This window comes from Sturnus vulgaris, chromosome 15 (genome assembly GCF_052056855.1).
Source record: "Sturnus vulgaris isolate bStuVul1 chromosome 15, bStuVul1.hap1, whole genome shotgun sequence".
Taxonomy (NCBI): Eukaryota; Metazoa; Chordata; class Aves; order Passeriformes; family Sturnidae; genus Sturnus; species Sturnus vulgaris.
Window position 1 is genome coordinate 446830 of NC_142257.1, and position 21588 is coordinate 468417.

General features: G+C 45.9%; 1 protein-coding gene across 3 annotated transcripts; it reads right to left on the minus strand.

Moving 5' to 3' along the window:
- On the minus strand, nucleotides 1-21503 carry RBM27 (RNA binding motif protein 27). 3 transcript variants are annotated; one of them, XM_088174076.1, is made up of 22 exons: nucleotides 21378-21503; nucleotides 18705-18823; nucleotides 17823-17947; nucleotides 15898-16004; nucleotides 15167-15357; nucleotides 14723-14806; nucleotides 14159-14422; nucleotides 13385-13609; nucleotides 12223-12357; nucleotides 10091-10240; nucleotides 8120-8267; nucleotides 7695-7848; nucleotides 6775-7029; nucleotides 6558-6686; nucleotides 5631-5753; nucleotides 5009-5083; nucleotides 4735-4899; nucleotides 4243-4347; nucleotides 3966-4157; nucleotides 3635-3721; nucleotides 3387-3497; nucleotides 1-2800 (listed from the first exon to the last, which is right to left on the minus strand). In XM_088174076.1, exons 1-22 carry the CDS (start codon nucleotides 21434-21436, stop codon nucleotides 2714-2716), a joined length of 3090 nt encoding a protein of 1029 aa, XP_088030202.1. In that variant the 5' UTR covers nucleotides 21437-21503; the 3' UTR covers nucleotides 1-2713. The 3 variants fall into 3 exon arrangements, with proteins under 3 accessions (XP_088030202.1, XP_014743789.1, XP_088030203.1); XM_014888303.2 differs by lacking the exon at nucleotides 14723-14806; XM_088174077.1 differs by lacking the exon at nucleotides 10091-10240.
- Between the last annotated feature and the right edge of the window lie 85 nt (nucleotides 21504-21588).

Below are 21588 nucleotides of genomic sequence, written 5' to 3' on the forward strand. Positions count from 1 at the left end.
TTGAACCATTCCATACTATAACTTTATTGCAAAAAAGTCAACATGCATCTTAGAAATTTGGCTTGTAATCAATAAAACAAACATTACATATATGAATTTTAATGTGTAAACAATTAGAAATTCAACAATATCTGCTATTATCCTATTACACAAGTTCACAATCTGTAAAAACTATAGTACAAGGTTACTATACACCAAGAGGAGCTTTGTTCCTTTTCACATGATTTTGTTAAAGCAGTGCTTTCCTAAGCAGGTGCCTGGTTTCAGATCTGAGGTGGTTTTGCTTCTTTTGCTCAGGTTAATTCAGCACGAAAAGAGAGGGAATTCTTTGCACAGTGACTTCCTTTCCCCATCCCCTCACCCTTCAGTTCTGTCCCCCAGCTCAGGCTGGCACACGTGGCTGGGGCACACAGGTACCCCGAGGGTTCTGTGAATTTCCCACGAAAGCATCACCATGAGCTGACCTGAGCTGCACTGCCCTGCTGCCTGAGGAAACACAGAAACCCAAGACAAACCCTGCCAGGACAGGCCCAGCACAGCCTAAAGCACAGGGGGTCCCTCAGCTTGGGCACAGGGCAGGGCAGCTCCACTGAGCCCCAGCCCCAGCTGTGAGCCCTCTGCCCCAGGGACAGCCAGGCTGGGGGCACTGCCAGCCCCTCGGCATGGCACCTGGCCCTCAGGGCTGCTGTGAGGACCAACATCAAACACCAACTGAGCTCTCAGACACGGCCCTTGCTCCCTCACCTGTGCCCCTGGACACAGGTGCCACCCCAGTGTCACCTTAGAGATAAAATCATATGAAAAGGAATCCATTCTGTGTGTGTCGAAGGCTACTGCAATTTTTCTTACAGCTTAATTAATCCACTGTAATTTTCATTTTCCAAATACAAAAATACAACAATTCTTATTGAAATCTATACGCCGGTAATTTTAGTACACAAAAAAAGCAAAATATTTACAAAATTATACAGTTTAAGAAAAAACTCTGTACAAAAAAATATATAAATCCTTTTGATCCCTCTCTCTTTAAGTTGTCAGGACTTGGACATGTTTGCTGCAATGGACTTCTCAAGATACACACTGTGCCACAGACATTAAAACCCCTAGAGGTGATGGGAAAAGAGCAAGACATTCTTGTAAGTTCATGGGATGGGTTTCTCCTCCATTTCTTCATGCCTGGAATTTAGTCTCAGCATTAGCAGGACAGTCCTTATTCTAGGAAGAGGAGAGGTTTGGAAAGAGACAGAATACTGGAGACATCCCCTTCAGTTGACAAGAAACAGGACATTATAGAGGTTGGATCCCTCAGCACAGCACAAGGACACTCAGCAGGGCTGTGACCCCAAAGGGTGCTGAGCACCTGCCCCTGGCCACAGCCAGAGCCACAGGCAGGCCCAGGTCAGGTACCTGGACCCAATTCCTGTCCTTCAGCCAGGAATGGCCAGGGCCTACACTGGTGATCACTCAGGAGAGAAGAGCTGTGCACAGACAGTGCTGGTTTTGTGTAGAAATGCACAGAAGCCCTGGCCACTGCTCAGCAGGTTAAGTGGGCAGGCAGGGCAGGTGCTGCTGGGTGCCCCAGGCACGAGCACAGAGCCCAGAGCCAGCCCAGCCCTGGGCTGGGACCCGGGAGGCTCCCTGTGCCACCAGCAGCACAGACCCTGCAGGGTGACAGGGACAGCAGAGCATGGGACATGGCTGGGACACATCTGGGACACATCTGGGACACGAGGGACACCCACTGCACTCCCAGCTCTGAACACCCTTGGCACACTGGGCCCTGGGCTGGGCCAGGCTCAGCAGGACAGCCCAGCCCTGTGGGTGAACCCCTGGAACACAGCTGGGACAGGGGAGCTGCTCCTGCTACACAGGGGCCAGGTCAGCTGCTTTTGAGGAAGACTGGAACTCCTTCCATTGCTCCCAAATACTGAAATGCAGAAACAGCCTGACTTACACTGAGCCTTACACTGAAATGACAAGGAAATCAAGGAGGAGTGAAAATGCACTCCAGTGTGTGTCCCTGCTGATGGCTGCTGTGAAGCAGAATTTGGAGAAACACAGTGAACTGGACAATGTTATAACAGTATCCTGTTAAATTGCTTCTTCCACCTCCCCTCACAAAAAGCAGCACAGCACAGAGACTGTGTGGCTGTCACACATACTGAACGAAATGATTTAAGAATCCAGCCACAAATAATTCCTACAACATGAGACTCCACAGGAAATAAAATGCTCCCTTTTTTCAACGAGCAAATGAGGCCAGTTTTTCTTTCATAATATTTAATGAAAGTTTGTCTTTCCCCTAACCCCGTAATATTGCTAAATAAAACCTGTAATATCTTTTCAATTATAAACTAACAAACCAATCACATTATAAAAAACCCAAAACAAGGTAATACAGGTGACAAAAAGAGGACAAGAAAATACTGATTTCCAACCCCCCCCCCCGCCTCCTTTTTTATCCTTCTTAAATAGAAAAAAAAAATCACTGCCCTGGTGAGCTTGATAATCCTGTAAGAAGTTCCTGGGCCTTTGGCTAGCTCAGTCTCACAGCTCTGTGTCCCAAATGTTCTCATACCAAACTGCTCATGGTAAATCTTGTGGTTTGAAAAGAAAGTAAAGCTCTTTTTGGCTCATCAACTTCCTTAAATAAATGTTTAAAAGATGTAGTTTGAACTATATTCCTAAAATTATACATTTCGAACATCAAGTTTCATCTTCTCCAAGAACGGGATTCATCCTCATCTTCATCATCATCGTCATCATCTTCATGCAAAAATAAATCTGAGGTTTCAGTCTCCTGGAGGAAGAAGAAAAATGAACTTTCAGACACAAGTTCCAAGCGTCCAGGGACACATCCCAGCTCACAGCACCAGCTGGGATCGGGTTTGCTGTTACCATGTCCCACACAGTTACAGCCAGTTTTGGGGTAGGAACAGCAGCCTCATGACAGCAAAGAGAGAGCAAAGCTTCAGAGGAAGCAGGAATAAATCACCACTCACTCTCTCCTAAACAAGGTTTCTGTTAAATGCCACAACGAGGTAACTTTTAAAAGCTTAAGGTGAATTACAGGGAAGAACACGACTTCCCCTACAGCAGAGCACAAAGGGTGAGGAGTAAAAGGCTTTGCAGGCTGCACATGCAGAACCCAAGGCTTGGTTACATCATTGACAAACTAACAGCCCATCCATAAAGTGTCTTTTCCCCTCCTATTTTCTCTGCTTTAAAATGTGGGAAATATACTTGATTATTCAAAAGCAGTTCAGTTCCTAGTTTGTAAAAACATCTTTTATGAAGTTTCTTCAGCACACAGGAAACTGCACCCTAAGAGCTCTCAGCTATGAGACCCCAGTAAGAACGATCAGGTTGTGAGGAGATTTTCATACCTCTTCCTTGGACTCCTCTTCCTCGACCTCTGTGGACACGGAAGGTACCTTGGGTTTGTGCCACGAGATCTGGAGCCGCCGGTCCTTGAAGCGGGAGCCCTGGTTAGCAGCCTGAGCCACGGTTAAATACACACATTTTCAGAGACAGGATCAAGTGAAGAGCTTCAACATCAGCAACAGGCCAGACCCAGAGTAGCTAAAAACTCTATTTTAGATATGTGAAAAAATACATGCATGGTTCTACTTACATTCTCAGCTTCTGAGCGGGACTTAAAAGTCACAACGACACTTAATGGGGAATCCTCTTCTTGGAGATCTTCAATATCTCCAAATTTCTGTGAGGAAAAGTTTGTTAGGGCTGGCAGTAATGTTCTCCTCCACCTCCATAATCATGTGGTACAATTGTGGTGCACTGAAATCTGATTTTTTGGACAGTAGAGTGAGAGCCAGAGGACTCCCAGCTGCATCAGCCAGCAGTATTGCAGCACTTGTATTTTTGGGCCAAAGCTCAGATTCATTGCTATTCTGAGATCTTACAGCAGTAAAGGCAAGGTGTATGAACTGCCAGGTGACACTTACAGAGAAGTGCTGTAACAATTCATCCTTCTCCTCCTCCACGAAGCCTCCCACGGTGAGCGCCTTGGGCCGGTGATCCACCACCATGTGGTTCTGCACGGCCCGGCCCCGGCCCCCGCGGCCCCGGCCCCGGCCCCGGCCCGGCCCGGCCACGGCCTTGCCTCGGCCAGCGGGCAGGATGCCCAAGCGAGCAGCCTGGGGAAAGAGCAGAGCAGGGCAGCTGAGAGGACGGGAAACACCCAGAGCACAACGCCAGCAGCAGCGGGGCTCTGCAGCTCACCTCCACCTGTAACTGGTTGAGCTTCTTGCGCAGCTCGGTCGTGTCCTCTCCAGAGGACAATCTCTTATGGAAGTCCAGCTCTGCATCCAACAGCTCCTTCTGTGCCTGCCAGCAGCAGAGGGGGCAAGAGAAAACAGAAGGAAAGGGCAGAAGTGTAAGGCACACTCGTAAGGTTTTATTCCACTTGAGCAGTACCTCCATGTAAATGATACACACAGATCAGGACCCAATAGCCATTCTCTTCTCTAAATTCAGTTTTGGTTTGGTTGCCTCTAGTCTGTGTGTGGTTTTTGGGAAGGACCCAGTATTCTCTGCTTCAGAACTGGAACAAGCATGAATGAGCCACAAGCAAAACTAGGTCATGGAGTTCCTTCAGCCATGGCTTGCTTGTCCATGGTTATCACTCACATTAAAATGCTGCATGCCATTTTTAAGACATTAATAGAAATAGTTACAAAAACCAAGCAGGCAAGTGTGTTGCACAATAAATACCTCTGTCTTGGACTTCAGTTTGGATGGTGTGGAGGTTGTAGATGAAGTTTTTAATTCATCCTTTAACTGAGATATTTTTCCTGTTAGTTCTTTTAAAGTCTTCATAATTTCTGCTCTCTCTTCTGGTTTCATGGCCTTGTTTTTCTCCAGCTTGGATATCAACATCTATACAATAATAAAGGAATAGGAACATAAAATTCCAGGAAAAACCAGTCCTGAACAGACAGGTATCTACAAAATCAGAATGTATTTACTAGCCACATCCGAGACTTACTTTCTGGCATTCTATTTGTTTTTCTAACATCTCCTGCTTCTTTTTCCTCATATCTTGCTGGAGTTTCATTGCCTCCTATAAGAGGAGAAAATTCTTTCCATCAGTAAAAAGCAGTCAAGCATTATATGTACTCATAGAGATCATGTATGTACTCATACAGATCACACTGTCCCCTTCAAGCTATGGGAGTGAAATCCACAACCAAAGTTCTGTCTGCAAAAAGCACAAGTATGAAGCGCAGCTGATTCAATAAATGAAAAATTTTAAAATGCTAATTTTCTGCTGTAAGGTTTTACTAACATTTCGCCCCCTTCAGACACCTCTTAAGTAACATTCTGTGCACTGTCATGCAAGTGTCTCATACATGCAGAGATTAAATCCAGAAAACACCAAGCAAACCCAGAAAGGCCAAAATGGCCAAGGGCATTGAGCAAGACAACCCAAAAGGACACAGACATGATTACCCCAATGTGTGTTTGCAAGGCTGTGCCATAACAATGACCAACTCCACAGCCACTTACAAAGCTGCAGAGGAGTGGCTGAGGTTTCAGGTGCCCACCAAACCTTGTGTTTAAAGCACTTTGCTCCTTACACTGTCAGTCAGCCATCAAACATTAAGTACCTGCTTTTTTTTAAGGGCTTCTTGCACATCATGAGGTTTAGACCCTGCACCAGACTTCAGAGTTGTCTTCAAGTTTGAAGAACTGTAAACCATTTTTGAGTGGCTTGTAGAAGTAGGAAATATCTGAAAGTAAAAAACACACAGTAAAATATGGAATATTTTAAAGTGACTGTGATACACCAGCAGGGAACTTCAGCAGATCATGTTCCCTGAAACACCAATCCAGATGTCACATTTGTGCAAGGAGGCAGAAAGACCAAGGCAATTAAAATACATGGATAAAGACATCAGTCCAGTTAAAAGGATTTCTGAAAAATACTGTCTTTCCTTCTCAATGGCAGACCCCCTTTGCATCCCAGCTCCCACCTGAAAGGGATCATCTGCACTTGCCTTGGTTTCAGCCCTGCAATCACATCCCACTTTCTGATCAAGTAAGGCAGCAAAAGCCACTCCATGCTTCCTTCCTTCAAGGACTTCCCCATGGCTCAGAACACATGCTGCACTACAATACCAGTGTGAATTGAACAGTACTGGCTTGAACTTTGGATACAAATACTCCCTAAGCTTCTAGCATTGCTGTTAAAGCACAGCATAAGCTCAAAAATTACTGGGAGAGCCATTACAACAAAAGGCTGGTCTCACATACAGGTTGTCAGATTTGTTTACTATCAAGCACTACCAAAAATATTTCATGCTATTTACAACACTGATGGTGCTGTAGTTGACAGTTCCTAAAGTCATTGCCCCTGCTCCATATAAACAGCTGATGAAACGAGGAAGAAGTGACTGACCATGGCTGCATGAAACATTACTGAAAAGGAACAGAACCAAGTGGGGACAATTCACAAGTTCTCTTTGCTGGCTCCTTCCTGGCTGACAAGCCAAAGCTCTACCTGAGAGCACGTCCATGGTCCACTCTCAGCATACCTGGGAGTCGTCCAGGCCAGCCCCAGGCTGGCTGAGCTCGGGCTGGCTCCCAGGGGCTGCTCCAAGGCGCCTCTTCACCGGGACTTTGTTGAGGACGTAGGCACCAGATGCCAGGGGTTTGTTCATCACCTGTGTGCCCATGGATCAGAAAACACCAAGGTTAGGTACTCTGCTTTTCTGCAGCACCTGGGAACGCTGCTGAGCCCCCCCAGCCTACCTTGGCCAGGCTGCTGTGCACAGTCACGGCGGGTGGGGTGGCCAGGGCCTGCTGCTGCAGGTGCTGCAGGGCCTGTGGGCTGCCTGCCTGGGGCTGCTGCTGCAGCAAGGGCGGCTGCTGCTCGCTGTCCCTGTGCCACAGCACCCGGATAAAGCGATTGCTCAGCACGGCCTCCGTGCTGGAAATGGCCTTCCTGGCCTCGTCATTGCTCAGGTACTGAATGAGAGCAGCCTCGGGGTCGTTCTGGAAAGCCACCTACAGCAAAAGTCCACAAACCCATTATTGTTCAAGGAATAAAACACTTTAATCGTTAGCAAACCCATCCAAAAATAACGTGCAATGATGAGTTGGGTATCCAGTGCATAAACAGCTCAAAACACTGGTAAGACATTCGATGTAATTAAAGCAAAGCAGCTTTTGATAAACATTACATGCACTTGCAGCAAAGTCTATATACATTTAAATAAATGAATGAATGAGCCTCCTCCACCAAGAGCATCACGTATTCAGAGCTCTAGGATGCCAAGTGGTAACAAACTGAGGTGGGTAAAGACTCTTCTGCAGCATCCTTGTCAAAATCCTGACCATCAAATACCATAAGACCATCATACAAAACTGTCAGATCATCTCTTTCAAAAGTTATGCACAAGCTGCTCAAAAACCTGAGTTGGTTTAGACACTGTTAAACCTGGCAGCCTTTCAAATATAGCGAGGTATCACAAAGGCAGAAGCCAGTATGTTTTACAGAATTAATATAATAATACACAGTAAACCAAGACAGGGTTTCTCTGAACTTGATTACCTCTTCTCCCAATTTGTCTCCACTAAGATTTCTCAAAGACACCATGCAGTATTCAAGCAGGCTTCAGAGAGAATAAAATACCCACACACAGCCATAAAACTGGACTTTGTTTTTTTACCTGAATGTTTACAATAGTTCCAAATTTGCTGAAGTGTTCATTGAGCTGTGTAATATTGTTCAATTCTGGTGGAATTTTTCGAACTTCTAATTTTGTATTAGTATACTGATTCTTTTTCAAAAACCCTGGCTTATTCTGGTTGTTATTTACTTGCCTAGAGAAAGGAAAAACAAGTAGAGTTCAGGTAAGTACATGTGTGCCTAAGTAAGGCAGCAAAGGTCAACACACATCTAACTGGCATTTTTCCCCTAAAAATGACACCCTCTAGACACTAACACAAGAATTTCCCCCCGACCCCATGTTTATCCCCACATTATGTGGACACAGAGTGTCTGACCCAGCCATCCCAAATTGCAGAGGCTGGTGAGCAGCAATGTTCACAGCACTGGAGTACATTTGAGTTCACATTTGTAGCTAATTCTTACTTTCCCAGCCAGGGTTTCTTCAGTGGTGGACATTCCATGCTGCTTGGAGATCTTTTCCTGCTGTCTGGTTCCAGGACGACTCTAGTGACATTGCTGCTGTTATTTGTAATGGGAATGGGAGGTTCAGTTTGGATGATAATGTTGGCAGCTGGAGGGAAGGGAAAAGGCCTGTGTTATTCCACCACACATGGAAAAGCTCTCACACAGCAAAACAGAACAGATTAAAAACACTAGGAAGACTTTGCCAAATTGGTCCGTTTTGTTTCTGAACAAAATCATTCAGATCATTCCCCAGGCTATCTAAACATCCTGAGAGAAACACACATGGTCCAGCCGGGAGGGACAGGATTTGACCTTTAAGGTTAGTACTAACTTGAAGAAAAAAAGCTAAAACTTCATTTTTCAGGTACTAAAAACTCAGCTTCTGCAGGAAAAGTACAGGAAAAAAAACCAAACAAACCCAAATCCCAACAGAACAGAAAAGGAGGAAAGGAACCATGGATGGATCCCCAGGCTTTAGGTTAGAGCTGTGCAATGGGCAGGGGCTGAAATAACAACCAGCTTGCCCTGTGTGAAACCTTGACAGAGCAAAAGCAACCAAGAACCATTCTTTCCACTGCCATCCCACTGCCAGCCCTCCAGCCAGGCTTCAGCAACAAACTCTTAATTAAGCACAACTATTACACTCTTTCAAGACATTAGATTTAAAGTTTGAAACAAATTCTACCAACAAAAAGTTTGCTAGAAATTGATTTGCAACCTTTTCAAGATTATGCCCTTGGTGTTAGTCTCCTGTGAACGCCAAATATTCAACCCCTAAAAAGAAGTCTGAGTTCTACAGCAATTCCTATGGCTTTTATAGAAGCCAGGGCTCTGCTGGTTACACTGGTGAAAACAGAGACTGGGCATTTCTGGGCATGGCACCCTCACTTTGGAGGATGATCTGAGAGCAAGCCTTTGACACCTGTGATAAAGAGTCAAACAAGTTGTGTGAGGCCCTACCACTGAGCACTCACCCCTGGCACGGGCTCTCAGAGAGAACCCGAGGGGCAGCAATTAACCCCAACCCTGCCTCTGTGACAGTCATTAAGATGCAAACACAGCAGCAATTTCTACAATAATATTTAACCATATTCCTTACGAGATGAGTCATTGGAAGGAAATACTGAAAATAAAAATACTACTAATAAAAAAATTCTCTTTCTTACCTACTGAGTAAGAAATACGGAAGTGTTACAATAAAACCCAAAATTTAACATATTTGGTTTTAAGAATCAGGGCAGGAAAAACATGAAGGAGAAAGAAGGTTTTGCTACCACAACTAAACATTGAAGAGCCTTGACCTGTGCCCGTCCCTAAAAGATCCTTTGTACACATCACCACCAAGAGACAGCAGCCACATCCATTCAGGCAGGGGCTAGGAATTACCTAAGTGCAGACTGGGATTCCCATGAGCTGGGAAATTGGAATATATTGGATATTGGATACCTGTGATGTTCATTTCAGAGAGAACACCTGGCTGGCAGAGCCAGACCATGAAGCACCAAAACATGCCAAGTTCCCTTCTTCACTACCACCACAACAGCCAGGGCAAGGAGCTTGGATCATCCCATGGCTGATCAAAAGCACTCTGCAGACTGTGCTGCTAAAGCCAGCTTTAGGCATCATTTTTCTTTCTAGGAGCAGCCAGTACCTGGAAAACACCTTTACAGGCTTAAGAGGAATAAAACCCCAACCAACCAACAAAACCCTTGTAGCATTCCCAAGCAAGTGGTTATTTTTAATCAAAAAGGCTGCTTTGACTTTAATATGGGCATGTTAGCGCTTAAAAAAGGTAGAAATGTCCAAAAAAAAAAAAAAAATGAAACACTAGATCAGTGAGACAAACTAGTGCTTTCAGCCTGAAAAGAGGGAAAGGTGTTGATGATCTTGGATAAAAATAGCAACAGCAATGACCAGAACCCTTCCTACCTCGAGGGTTTGTATCCATCTCCCCAGATGTTAGGCCAATTAGATTTGGACGCTGCATTTGTGCTCTCGTAAAGAACTGCCGATACTGAGATCTACCAGCACTGGTAATACTAGGAGCTTCAGGGTTATAGCCATCTGGCTCATATGTATCTACAAAAAAAGAAGAGAAACGACAGAATTTTTCAAGTGAGTTTAAGACTCGGGGTTAATTTTCCTTTAAGGAAGTGCAGGGATGTCCAAGAGTCAGAAGCTGTCTTGGATGAAGACAAGAGAGGTGGTACAGCCAACCTGCAAACCCTCACCTGATCTTCAGGCCTAGCCTACCTGCACACATTCTCTTTTGGTTTTTATTCTGGTGCTGTTTGTCCAAAGCACACATGTCACAATACAGAGTACTGCTGATACTGGAAAGGCCTGAGGGGTCTTTGTGACAGCGTGCACAACATCTGGCACTGTTTAAGGCAACAACACAGCCTTCGGTTTCAGCACTTATACTGCAGAGTCTAAGATGCAAAGATTTCCAGCCTTTGCTGCACAACAGTCTACTTCTCTTCAGAAAAGAATTTTAGGTGAAGAACACACTTAAATGATTTCAGTCAAAGAAAGCTGAGAAATGAGGTAATGGAACCAATACTTACCTAATGAATTCACTTTATGTAAGAGTGAGATCAGCTGCCTAGCTCAGGTAAGGTACTAATGATCATTTTCATTAGAAGGGGTCACCACAAGAATACAAGATGACAGAATTGACTCCTATTGCTCCTCCAGCCCAAGGTCCAAATTGAGGAAAACACATTTTTGTGACCTTAAAAAGGAAAAGCTGTACAAGAACTAGAATGAATGAAGTCTGTGAAGAGCCTCCACAGGAACAGAACGAGTGCCTGTACAAGGGAACCTGACAGACATGAACCCCTCCAAAATCTCAGTTCCTTATTCTGCAGCAACAAAGACAACTCTACAGTCAAAAACAGATGCCCCACAGTATCCACACTGATAGCAGAGCCTGACACTGTAAAACAAGAACTTTCTCTAACCTCAAAGGAGCTGAACCACAAGCTCCTCTTCCCTGGTTTAGAACATAATTGACTGCAAGAGGGCAACCAGCAGCTGTTACCACAACAGTCCAAGAACAGGACATGAGAATGTCCACAGAGATTCTGGAGAACAGAATTGCTGTGAAGCCCTGTGAGCTCCAACAGGCAGAATCACCCATTAGAAGTTCTGGAGCTGAAAGGATCAGATGGTGACACCTGAATGCCCAACAGGACTTGGGGATAACTGAACAGATTAACTAATAAGAACTTTGAGTGTCTGCAGTTCTGAAAAGCATGGAAGTCACAGATAAAATGACACAGATCATGAACAGAACTAGATCCTCAGTTTGAATAAAATTCAGAATATTTATGTTAAAAAAACCCAGATAAGAATATTATAAAACACTGACATTTAATTATCTTATTTTGGTCTACAGAACATGGAAATGTCATTAATCCTTTAATTATCAAAGAAATGAACTTTGTTGTATTTAAATTGAACAATCTAGGACTTTCCAGGTATTTTGCTATTTCCTTCGTAAAAACATACTTTAAAATTTTTTGATTAGGAAGAGGGACATGTTCAGTGAAAGCTAATAACTTTTAGAAAGCTAAAAGCAGGGTGATTCTGGAAAAAGAACAGAAAATATACTGATGTCTATGAAGATTGTACAGACTATTGAGATATATAGCTGGGGAAAAAAAAAAAGCTCTCATCGGTGTCAGTCCAAACTGGAGAGGAACAAAGCCTAAGTTAAACAGCAATTACAGGTTTGCAAATCCATCTTTCAGCTACTAATGTCCTACAGAATGGCTTGAAGATGAAAGGAACATTTCTTATGCAGCAATGGGATTGCTGTGAGCACATGAAACCCAGAGCTCCCCACAGTGCTCCTCCTCAGAGCAGAGCACTGCTGCCATTCCACTCCACTCCATTCCATTCCATAATGGATGATGGGCTGACCCAGGGAGAGCCATCAGACTTCTTTTTAGATTTGTATATATTGGAGCAAGACAGATCATAATTTCTAATCAATCAACAGAGAAAATTTAATTTTTTCCCATCAAACAGATTGAAACCAAAAGGCATTTGCTTACGTTCTGACACTGTATAGAGCAGGTTCTGAGGAAGAGGAGGAGGCAGCCTTGCTCCCACGGGTGCAAGACTGGGCACTGCGCTTGTCCCCGGCTGCTCACGACTGTTTATCAAGCTGGACTGAGTCAAAGGAGGTCCTGCAGAGACAGCACAGAACAGATCACACACTGACAGCCCAAAACGTGCAAACAATTCCATGCTGTGTTTGTGCACTGCTCTGAGCAAGGTCAGGGCTCTAAGTATGGCCAGTCCCACTGCAGGAACAGTAAACAGGGAAGCCTGTGCAGGTAAGCTACTCTGACTCCAACACATTTTCTCCTTCTCAGGAGAGACAAAGCTTTAAAGGGAAAAGAGTCTCTTTTCTTCCCAGTGGTTTGCTAGAGCTAGAGATGCCTTAACCACAGCAGCTCCTCCCTCAGCTCTGCCATGGAGAGCCAAGGCTTGCTCAGAGCAAGAGATCACATCAGCAGCATTTGGATTGCATTTCCCTAGCTGGCCGTGCTTGGGTTTCCCCATGTACCACACAGACATTCCACTGACTGTGTGATCAAAAAGGATCCCAAGTGACACCACAGCCCATCCTGAGCACTGTCCATTCCCTCACAGCAAGTCAGTTCCTCCCACTGAAGGGCTCAGGAAAAGTTCAGGGGTAATCCTGTATCAAATTATTCCTCATCCCATAATTGCTGATATTGGACACAATTATCACAGCATTTATTTTGTCCCTGGAACAGGCAGCACTGAAATAGAGAACGCACGTCCCTAACATGCTATTTCTTCATAGAATTTATAAGATGCAGTAAGATAACACAAAAGGCTCAACATCTCAGATCACTGCTGAGCTAAGAAAGATCTTAAACGTGTCAATAATGTATTGCTTTCTAGTGGTAGATAATGTAGCACCAATGCATCATTAAAACCTCTAGGAGACCGAATTGCAACATTTTTTGCACTATAGCAGGAGAAACACCTGGCCAGTAAGTGTCAATGCAATGACTACCAACTACCACCGAGGTGAACTGGAGACCCCCAGCTCCGCTCCCCACCCCATTTAACTCCCTTTGGAGCGCCAGGAACAGCCCGGTGCTCCAGCTGGAGGCTGGGAATTCTTAGTGCAGTGCCGTGAACAGCACAGGAGCTGCAGCGGCTCCCCCCCGGACTCACGCGGCACCGGCAGCACCACGGGCGGCGGCGGCTGCGGCACCGGGAGCCGCAGGCCCCGCACCGGCCCCGGCAGCGGCGGCAGCAGCAGCCCCGGCGGCGGCGGCGGCAGCCCCGGCGGCGGCGGCGGGAACGGGATCATGCTGGGCAAGGAAACCTCGTCCACCACCAAAGGGTCGTTGCCGTGGTCGAACTGGCACAGGTCGCCCAGGACGCAATAGCCTCGCTCTGCAAAACAGCGCGTTTCACCTCGTGTTAGCAAACAAACGCGGGCTTCCCCAAGGTTTGTAACACTGCAGGTGCTCATGGCATTTCTCACTAAAGACAACACGCATCCACTGATACAATATTATATTGTAAGGCAAGGTTTCACAAAATAATTAAAATTAGAACTATCATAAAATCATACAAGCTTACACACGTTCATCATAAAGGCTGTGGAAAAAATAGTCAGAGGTGCTGTGGTTTATTTTAAACACACATACTGCAATCTGCACCAGGAGTGCCAGGGGTTGAGGTATTTGTCTAGCATACAGAGAACTGTGAAAAAACTCCGTATGTTCTTATCCAGCAATTGCCACAGCATAGCAAACTGCATCCAGTAACACTAGTTATTTCTCCAGTACAATAAAGGTAATTTTTGCATCTGCTACATACAAAGTACACATCTCCTGCCACCGCAGTGTGACTGCTGCTCACATTTAGCGAATATATAAAAAAAAAAAGTCACAGAAACATTGAAATAAGGCATGAAACTGGAAACTAAGGAACAGTTACCATCATAATCCTGACATCTTCTTTTAGGAGGAGGGTTTCTGCCAAATGAACTGGGATTGCTGTGATTGTTGAAGTAATTTGACCAGCTCTCCGTGGTGCTTTCAAGGTGGTGCGCAGGTGCTACTACAGTTACAGCAGTGGGAATAGCTTGTGCAGAGGAATACTGCTCAGAGGATTTACTGGAGGATGCAGACACTGGATTATATGAGCCTTCCATGTCATTTTTTTCACTCTTGTATTTTGATCTCTCTCTCTCTCGGTGCTCTGTTTAAGGAAAACAAAGCTGAGTAAAGCCTTCATGTTTTGCTCTGTACATAAGACACATGAGCAAGAGATAATAACATAATCCCTGAAATACTCAGTGTTCTGCACATTGAACTGTTTTTGAGGGAGCTCACTCTTACTTAATAGAGAAATAACTAAATATAATGTAAACAGCGGTTTAACTTCAGAAAGATCAAGATTTTCTTTGCAAAATGCACATTTTACTACTCTACTACTTTCTGGTTTACAGCTCTCTTTTAAAGTAGAAAGAAGGGCAAAAGCCTGAAACAACAAACCTACCTCTGCCCTTAACTAACGCGGTCTCAAGGTGCGTGGAATGCTGTAATCTGTGCCACCTACTTTTCCGACAGACCTGAACTAGCCCTAAAAGAACAATCATATGGTAACCACCTGCAACTGCAAAGAAGCCTTCTCTAAAAAACACACAGTAACAAGATGAAAGAGGGAAACACTGCTTTGTAAAAAGTTCAGTCCTTAGGAGGAGAAAAGAGTAACATCAACAGCTTTGTCAGAACACACAGCACAAAAATATGAGCTAGCAATATCCACAGGAATACACCTGTGGATCAATTAAGAGGTTAGCAAAGAAGAAAACAAACCCCTTAATTGCTCTACTCTGAAGAACAGCATCTCAATAATTTCAAGAACACAAAGCTATCAGGATTTGCTCCAGTTCCTCAGGACACAGGAGCGAGCTCGGCTGCAGCAGCCCCGGGTACCCACCAGCCCTGCTGCCATCGCGGTCCTTGCTGCGGCCCCGGCTGCGGCTGCGGCTCCGGCTCAGCCCTCGGCTCTTGCTGCGGCTCTTGCTCCTGCCCCGGCGCCAGCCTGACTTCTCCCGGTACGGGTCACTCCTGTCGTAGTACCTGTCGTAGTCCCTCCACTTGCCGTCATCCCGCTTCTTCTCCCGGCTCCTAACAAAGACACACGTCAACGCGTCAGTGAACAGAGAAACAAGATCAACAAAGGAGCTGGCAACACGGAAACAGACTGTTCAATCCTTCTCCTCCCTTTGGGCAGTGAAACACTCCAGTCAGGATTTCACAAATTACACGATCTTAAAGCTGACTCACTGGTCTGTAGGAAGCAGGAATTGGCAAGGTTATGATACTCAAACCAGAACAGGTTTTAGAAGTGATGCTGACATGATGTGAACAACTGCCCCCAGACCCTACAGACCCCAAAAATATTCTTCTTTTATCTAACAAGGGGAACAATGGAACTGGTGACATTCCTAGGAATTGTAATTTGAAGAATGCTATCATTTTTTTGCAAGAGGGCAACTTCTTGTGGAACTCCTCATGCATGTGATCAGCATAGGAAAAACGTATCACTCAAGGGAAGGAGAAAAGCTCTATTTTTCACAAAAATCACTACCTATAAGGTAAAAAAACATAGTCAGAGATTGACAGCAAATACAGAAAAATTTCTTAATACCGTGGCTCAAAGCTAACCTTTGCTCACTGGAGTCTGCACGGCTCCTCTGGGGACTGGAATATTTCTTCTTCCTGCTCTCCCGCTCTTCTTCAACAGACTCTTGAAAATTCTGTTTAACACACAACTACAAAAAAAGGACGAGTATCACTTTTTTAAATGAAAGAAATGACACCAATATATAGTTCAAGTTCCAGACAGCATCTCAAAGAGAACAATACTCAAGTATTACTTGCCCAGACTACTGAAGCACTAGAAGTAATCAAGCATTACAAGTAGTCAATCACTTGTGATTTTCCCCACTAGTCTGTTGAAAGGTTTTGGTCTCAAAACTTTTTTTCTGCAGAATAGATGCCCCTAAATAAAACCACTTTGATGTTTTGCTTCTAAACAGGATTCATGAAAGACAAGATCTCTCTCCACTCTGCTGCCTTATTTAGCATAAGCAACTCTACAAGTGAGGTATTTCCCAAACTTTTAAACATAAAGTCTGGAGTCACCTCTCCAGGTAGGGAAGTCACTAGCTGACATTTTTAATAACTGCTTCAAGGCAAAACCCTGCTCCCATGGTGGAACTGGCCACATTCCTTGCTGGCCTCCACCATAGCAGGTTTAGCAGTCTGTCAGCTGTACCACCACTGCAAACCACAGGCCATTCTGCACTTCTGCTGCCACTTCACACTGCTTACAAGTTACAGTAAATTTTGGTGGAAAAAGCTGACATGCACTAATCTTTAAAATACTTTTTTTCCAGTTGAAATCAAAAGGAAGGCTTCCTGCATCCTTGTAAAACAGGATTATCTGGGGAGAACTGGCAGAAACACTCAAGACTTGGCTTGCCAGGGCTCTGGAGAGCTCCAGCTGCAGTCCTGCTCCCAGCACAAGGTGAAGCACAAGGCACCCGGTGTCCCCTGCAGCCCTGACCTCACTGTGATCCCACGTGGGGTTTATTTTGTGGCCTCTGTGTGTAGGAATCCCACCATACCCTGAGCTTCATGACACATCCTGAAGGCCTTGCTGATGTCAAAGTAACTAATTAACGTCCTGAATTCTGGAACTCTGTCCCATAAAGCTGTCCCAGATATCTGCTTTTGCTTATTGCCACTCCCCTCCAGCCCCCCAAACCTCCTCCTCTGCCCCCACCAGAGCACTGGTAAGACAAGGGAAGGAAATTCTACAGGACTTTCTGTAAACTATGACAGTGTTTGAGAACAGAGGGGAAAGCTCTCACAGTGAAGGTCTTGTTCAAATTATGAACTGCCATAAGCAAAGCTACTTCCATAAACTGTCATAAACGTCCATAAACTGGATGTGTCACATCCTCAGGTAAAAAAGGACATCAGAAAAGAGGAAAAAAGTTTTTGCTTTTAAATTTTAAAATTTAATTTAAATCACCTGATGAACCTACATTAGCATCAATAAGGACCTGCATCTGTTTGGGCTGACCTGGGTTTGGCTGACTGACAATTTCTGCAATTATTTGTCACCTTCTCTCAAAAATTTGATTGCTTTCAATTTTGCCAACAGAACTTAAAATCAAGGTAAAATAGTGAATGACTTTCCAAAGTAATGATTCTAATACAGAGGCTGACATATTTAAATGATGTCAAACACCACAGAAAACATTTTAAGTAATTTTCATTCCTCATAGAACATATAAAATTGGAAATGTTTTAGAATGCTTTTGCTGCTTCTCCCTCTCAAACTCTTCCAAGTAATTATCCACTGCTATTGCCAGAGCTGTGAATAGGATTTCTGAGTGCTTGATTGGAGGCAGACTCTGCAAAGGGATGTAAAATGTTCTTGTCTGAATAGTCACCTTCCATGGCTCTTTGGACACAGAGATCATTAGTCACAATAGAGGATATCTTTCAGTCACATTTTGCCTCACAAATGTAGGAGAGCTAATTTGAAAATAAAAGGCAGACAGAATAAACAACATTACCTCTTCCTTGACTTCTTCTTTCTCTTGCCCTGCAGGCTTTGCCTCTGCCTTTGTGGGCTCAGCAGAAGGAAGGTAACTCTTGGTGTACAAACTTTCAAAAAGTTTATCTACAAACCCAGAAGTTTCTGAGGATACAGAGCACAAGAAAATACTGTTACACATGCATTTCAAACATGCTTACATTTACCAGAGAAGACCCTGAAAACTGTCAGCCAGGTGAGCTGCTTGCAGCAGCAGCACCTCAGATTAATGAGCATTAGCTCCACTGAAGCAGCTGAAATTACATTTGTGGCACTTGAGGCTGTTCATTTAGAGAAAAATTTCTCAAGTGTATCACAGACAGCAAGAGAGACTTCTGTTCTAGGGGGCAAGCATGACTGGAGCCTGTGACCAAGGAACAAGCCCACAGCTACCCACAGGTTCCATCAGCTGCACTCAGCAGCCTCTTTAGGGCAATTTTTATGAGAGTAAATAATTCTCAACACCCCCATCAGCAGTTCAACATCACAAGAAATGCACAACAACCTTCCCAGTGAGTGTCAGACTTTCAGGTGTTTAAACCTTTGACTATGAAGGAAATTGCTCCCAGCAATCCGAAGGATTAACAAGGACCAGGTTTTCAAATGTCACCAACACCTGTCAGAGACGCTTCTGGCAACACTATTGACACTTTAAATTAAACTGTTTTTATTCAAGAACATTTCCTCCCACTCACTGTGAAAAGTCCAAGTTATATGACTTCATCTTATGGTTATTTTTTTTTTAATTACAAGATCTTTATTCCTCCATACTCTGTAGGAAATATTCATGGCTAGAAAGATTTTGAAGGCAGCAATGGTGCATCAGCCTCCCTCCTCCCCCAGGCAGCCGTGGCCACCACACCTTTCTGCAGGAACACATCCAGCTGGTCAGCACAGAAAGCTTTCAGCTCCTTCTCGGGCTTGTCCTTCTTCACCAACGCCACCACATAGTTGGCCAAGGCAGAGGGGTCTGCATCACATCTGGAGAGGGAGGGAGAGACACAAGTGTGTTGGGCTGCTGCAGGGTGTGACCCGGGGGGCACAGTCACTGCAGAGCCCCCGGGCTCACAGCCAGCACCAGCACTGGGCCATGGGGCCAGCAAAGGGCTCCTTGCAACCACAGCCCAATACTGGAGCTGCCTTGTGAAGCCTTCAGCTGCTGACAAAGGTGTCCCTTCTCTGCTCTTCCTGAGGGTAAAGCTCCTCTCGTTTGCCCAGACAGAGCCACTGGTGCTGAAGCTCCTCCTGGCCCAGCAGGCACAACTCACATGGCTCTACAGGCACAGCAGAGCACTGTGGGGCCAGGGCAGGCACTGTACAAAGACTGAGAAGGATTAAACTGTGTTTAAAAATTAAAACATTGTTAGAAAAGAGTTCAGCAAATGTCCCAGAGATCACATAGACAGGTTCTGCACAGCTTCAGTGACTGTCCTGATGTGCTGGGGTTTCCTCCTCAAGGACACTTCCATGGCATATTTTACAGCAACCTTTGAATGCCGGTAGAACACCTAAAGGGGAGCAATCACTGACCCAGGTTCTCTCCTCACATTCCCTCACCTGTGTCTGGCTCCACAAAGAACAAAGACACCAACTTTGTGCAGGGATACCTCACCACTAATCTTTGAACTGGATATTGCTTTAGATGCCCTTATCGAGCTGCTAGGAGCACCCCAGGTATGAAATAGAGTAACAGTGTGACTAAGTGACACCTCCTTGTTTGGCCTCTCAGAGGGTGAACGTGCCAGATATCAGGTGGGGAGAGAAACCTAAAATACTCAGAAGATATATTTTTTTAATTTACATTTAAAGAGGTGATTGTGCATTTTCTAAGAACAGTAACTCTGGAAATAGAAAGAAAAATTCTGAAGTATATATACCTCAAAATAATCCCAAGTAAGAAAAAGATCCAGAAAATAAGCAAAAAGGCAAAAAGCCAAGCAGAGGGCAACAGGTGTTGGAAATAAAATTCCTCAATGAGCAGCAATCAAGCAGCTCTGCTCTCATATAGCCTCCAACAACATCCAACCTCCACTGAAAGCCAGGGTAAATGGAGCAATTAAGAACAAAGAAACCACAAATTGACAGATTTTACAATTCTTACACACACAGAGAAATAACCTGTATGTGATGCATACACTGTGTGTGATGTGCTGGGGCCCTCACCCACTGACTATAAACCTTCAATTTCAAATAGAGGAGACAATTCCTCACTTCATAACCATTACCCTTCCTTCCTCCATACATCAGTCCCTCCCAGGCACCCCATCCCACGACGGGGTACAGGAGCACACAAGGTGAGTGCAACTCCTCCAGGTCACTCCAGTGCCACTCCAGAGTCCCTGACTGCCAGGGCCCACTGGCCAATTCCTTGATTTTCTGCCTCTCATTCCCAGGGCAGCTCAAATGCCCAAGGAACGCTGGACACTGACTGGAGCCGGCAGGGCAAGTGCAGGAGCAGGAGCCATGCTCCAGTCTACAGACTTTCAGCGGGGGTTGACCAAAAATCAGAGAAACGTGATTGTAACAAAGGAAAAAAAGTTGTGAAGCACTTCTAAAAGTCTAATACTTAATGATGGCAACTGAGCAGACCTAAGGCCTACTAAAAACTCTTCTCATGGGCCTCGGCTGTGCTTCATGGGAGACCCAAGCCTGGCCAGGCACTCACAGCAGCTTCCCCTGGCGAGACCCAGCCAGCCCTCGCTGTGCCTGCACCACCAGCACAAACCCAGCACTGCTTTGCAGCCAGGATGAGTTATCAGAGCACATAAAATGCAAGACATGACCTGGGTCCATGCTGACTCCATCCCAGTCCCGTTCCCACTGTAAGCAGCAGCAAGATGTAAACGCAGAGTTCCCACGTTTCAACATTATTCCTGACTTTGTCAGCTCTTGCAGCAACCCCTGGCTCTGCTCTGAGATAACAGAGCTGGGACTGAAGTCGACAGCACACCCGGGGCAGCAGTGGGGAGCACACAGAATCACAAAGCTTGGAAAAGAATTCCCAGACCACCAAATTCCATCAATGCCCGATGCCTGCCTTGTCACCCAGGGCAGAGCACTGAGTGCCACGTGAGCCCTTCCTTGGACACCTCCAGGTGTGACGACTCCAAACCTCCCTGCCAAGGCCTGACCACCTTTTCCATTAAGAAATTCTTCCTAGTGTTCACCCTCAGCCTCCCCTGGCCCAGCCTGAGGCTGTTCCCTCTCCTCCTGTCCCTGTTCCCAGATCCCAAATCCCTCCCGGCTGTTCCCTCCTGTCAGGGAGTTGTGCAGAGCCACAAGGGCCCCCCCTGAGCCTCCTTTTCTCCAGGCTGAGCCCCCCCAGCTGCTCCTCATCAGCCTCGTGCTCCAAACCCTTCCCCAGCTCCGCTGCACGTTGTGGGACAGAAGGCCCCCGGCACCTCCCGGGCCCGGGCTATCCCGCACTCCGGGCGCGCCGGGCCCGGGCCGGGCCAGGGCCGTAACGCCTCGGCCGGGCCCTGCCCGCGGGAAGCGCCGTGCGCCCGGTCCGCCCGGTCCGCACGCCCGCACTCACATGGGCTCCAGCAGCTTGGCCAGCCAGGACTTGAGCGCGTCGACGCTCTCGATGATCATGGTGGCCCCGCGCCGCCCGCTCTCAGCTACACCGCCGCCATCGCCGCGACCTGCCCGGCACCGCCCGCAGCGCAGCCTGCTGGGCATGGCCGGGGCGGGGCCACGCCGCCGGCACCAATCACAAAGCGCCGCTCCGCGCTGCCGACCAATGG

Excerpts from the sequence above, each read along its gene's own strand:
- RBM27 (XM_088174076.1), bottom strand. The coding sequence starts at position 21,436 with ATGATCATCGAGAGCGTCGACGCGCTCAAGTCCTGGCTGGCCAAGCTG. Across the intron at positions 4,900-5,008 it reads AACAAATAGAATGCCAGAAA|ATGTTGATATCCAAGCTGGA; the intron begins GTAAGTCTCGGA and ends ATTATTGTATAG. Across the intron at positions 4,158-4,242 it reads TCAACCAGTTACAGGTGGAG|GCTGCTCGCTTGGGCATCCT; the intron begins GTGAGCTGCAGA and ends CTCTTTCCCCAG.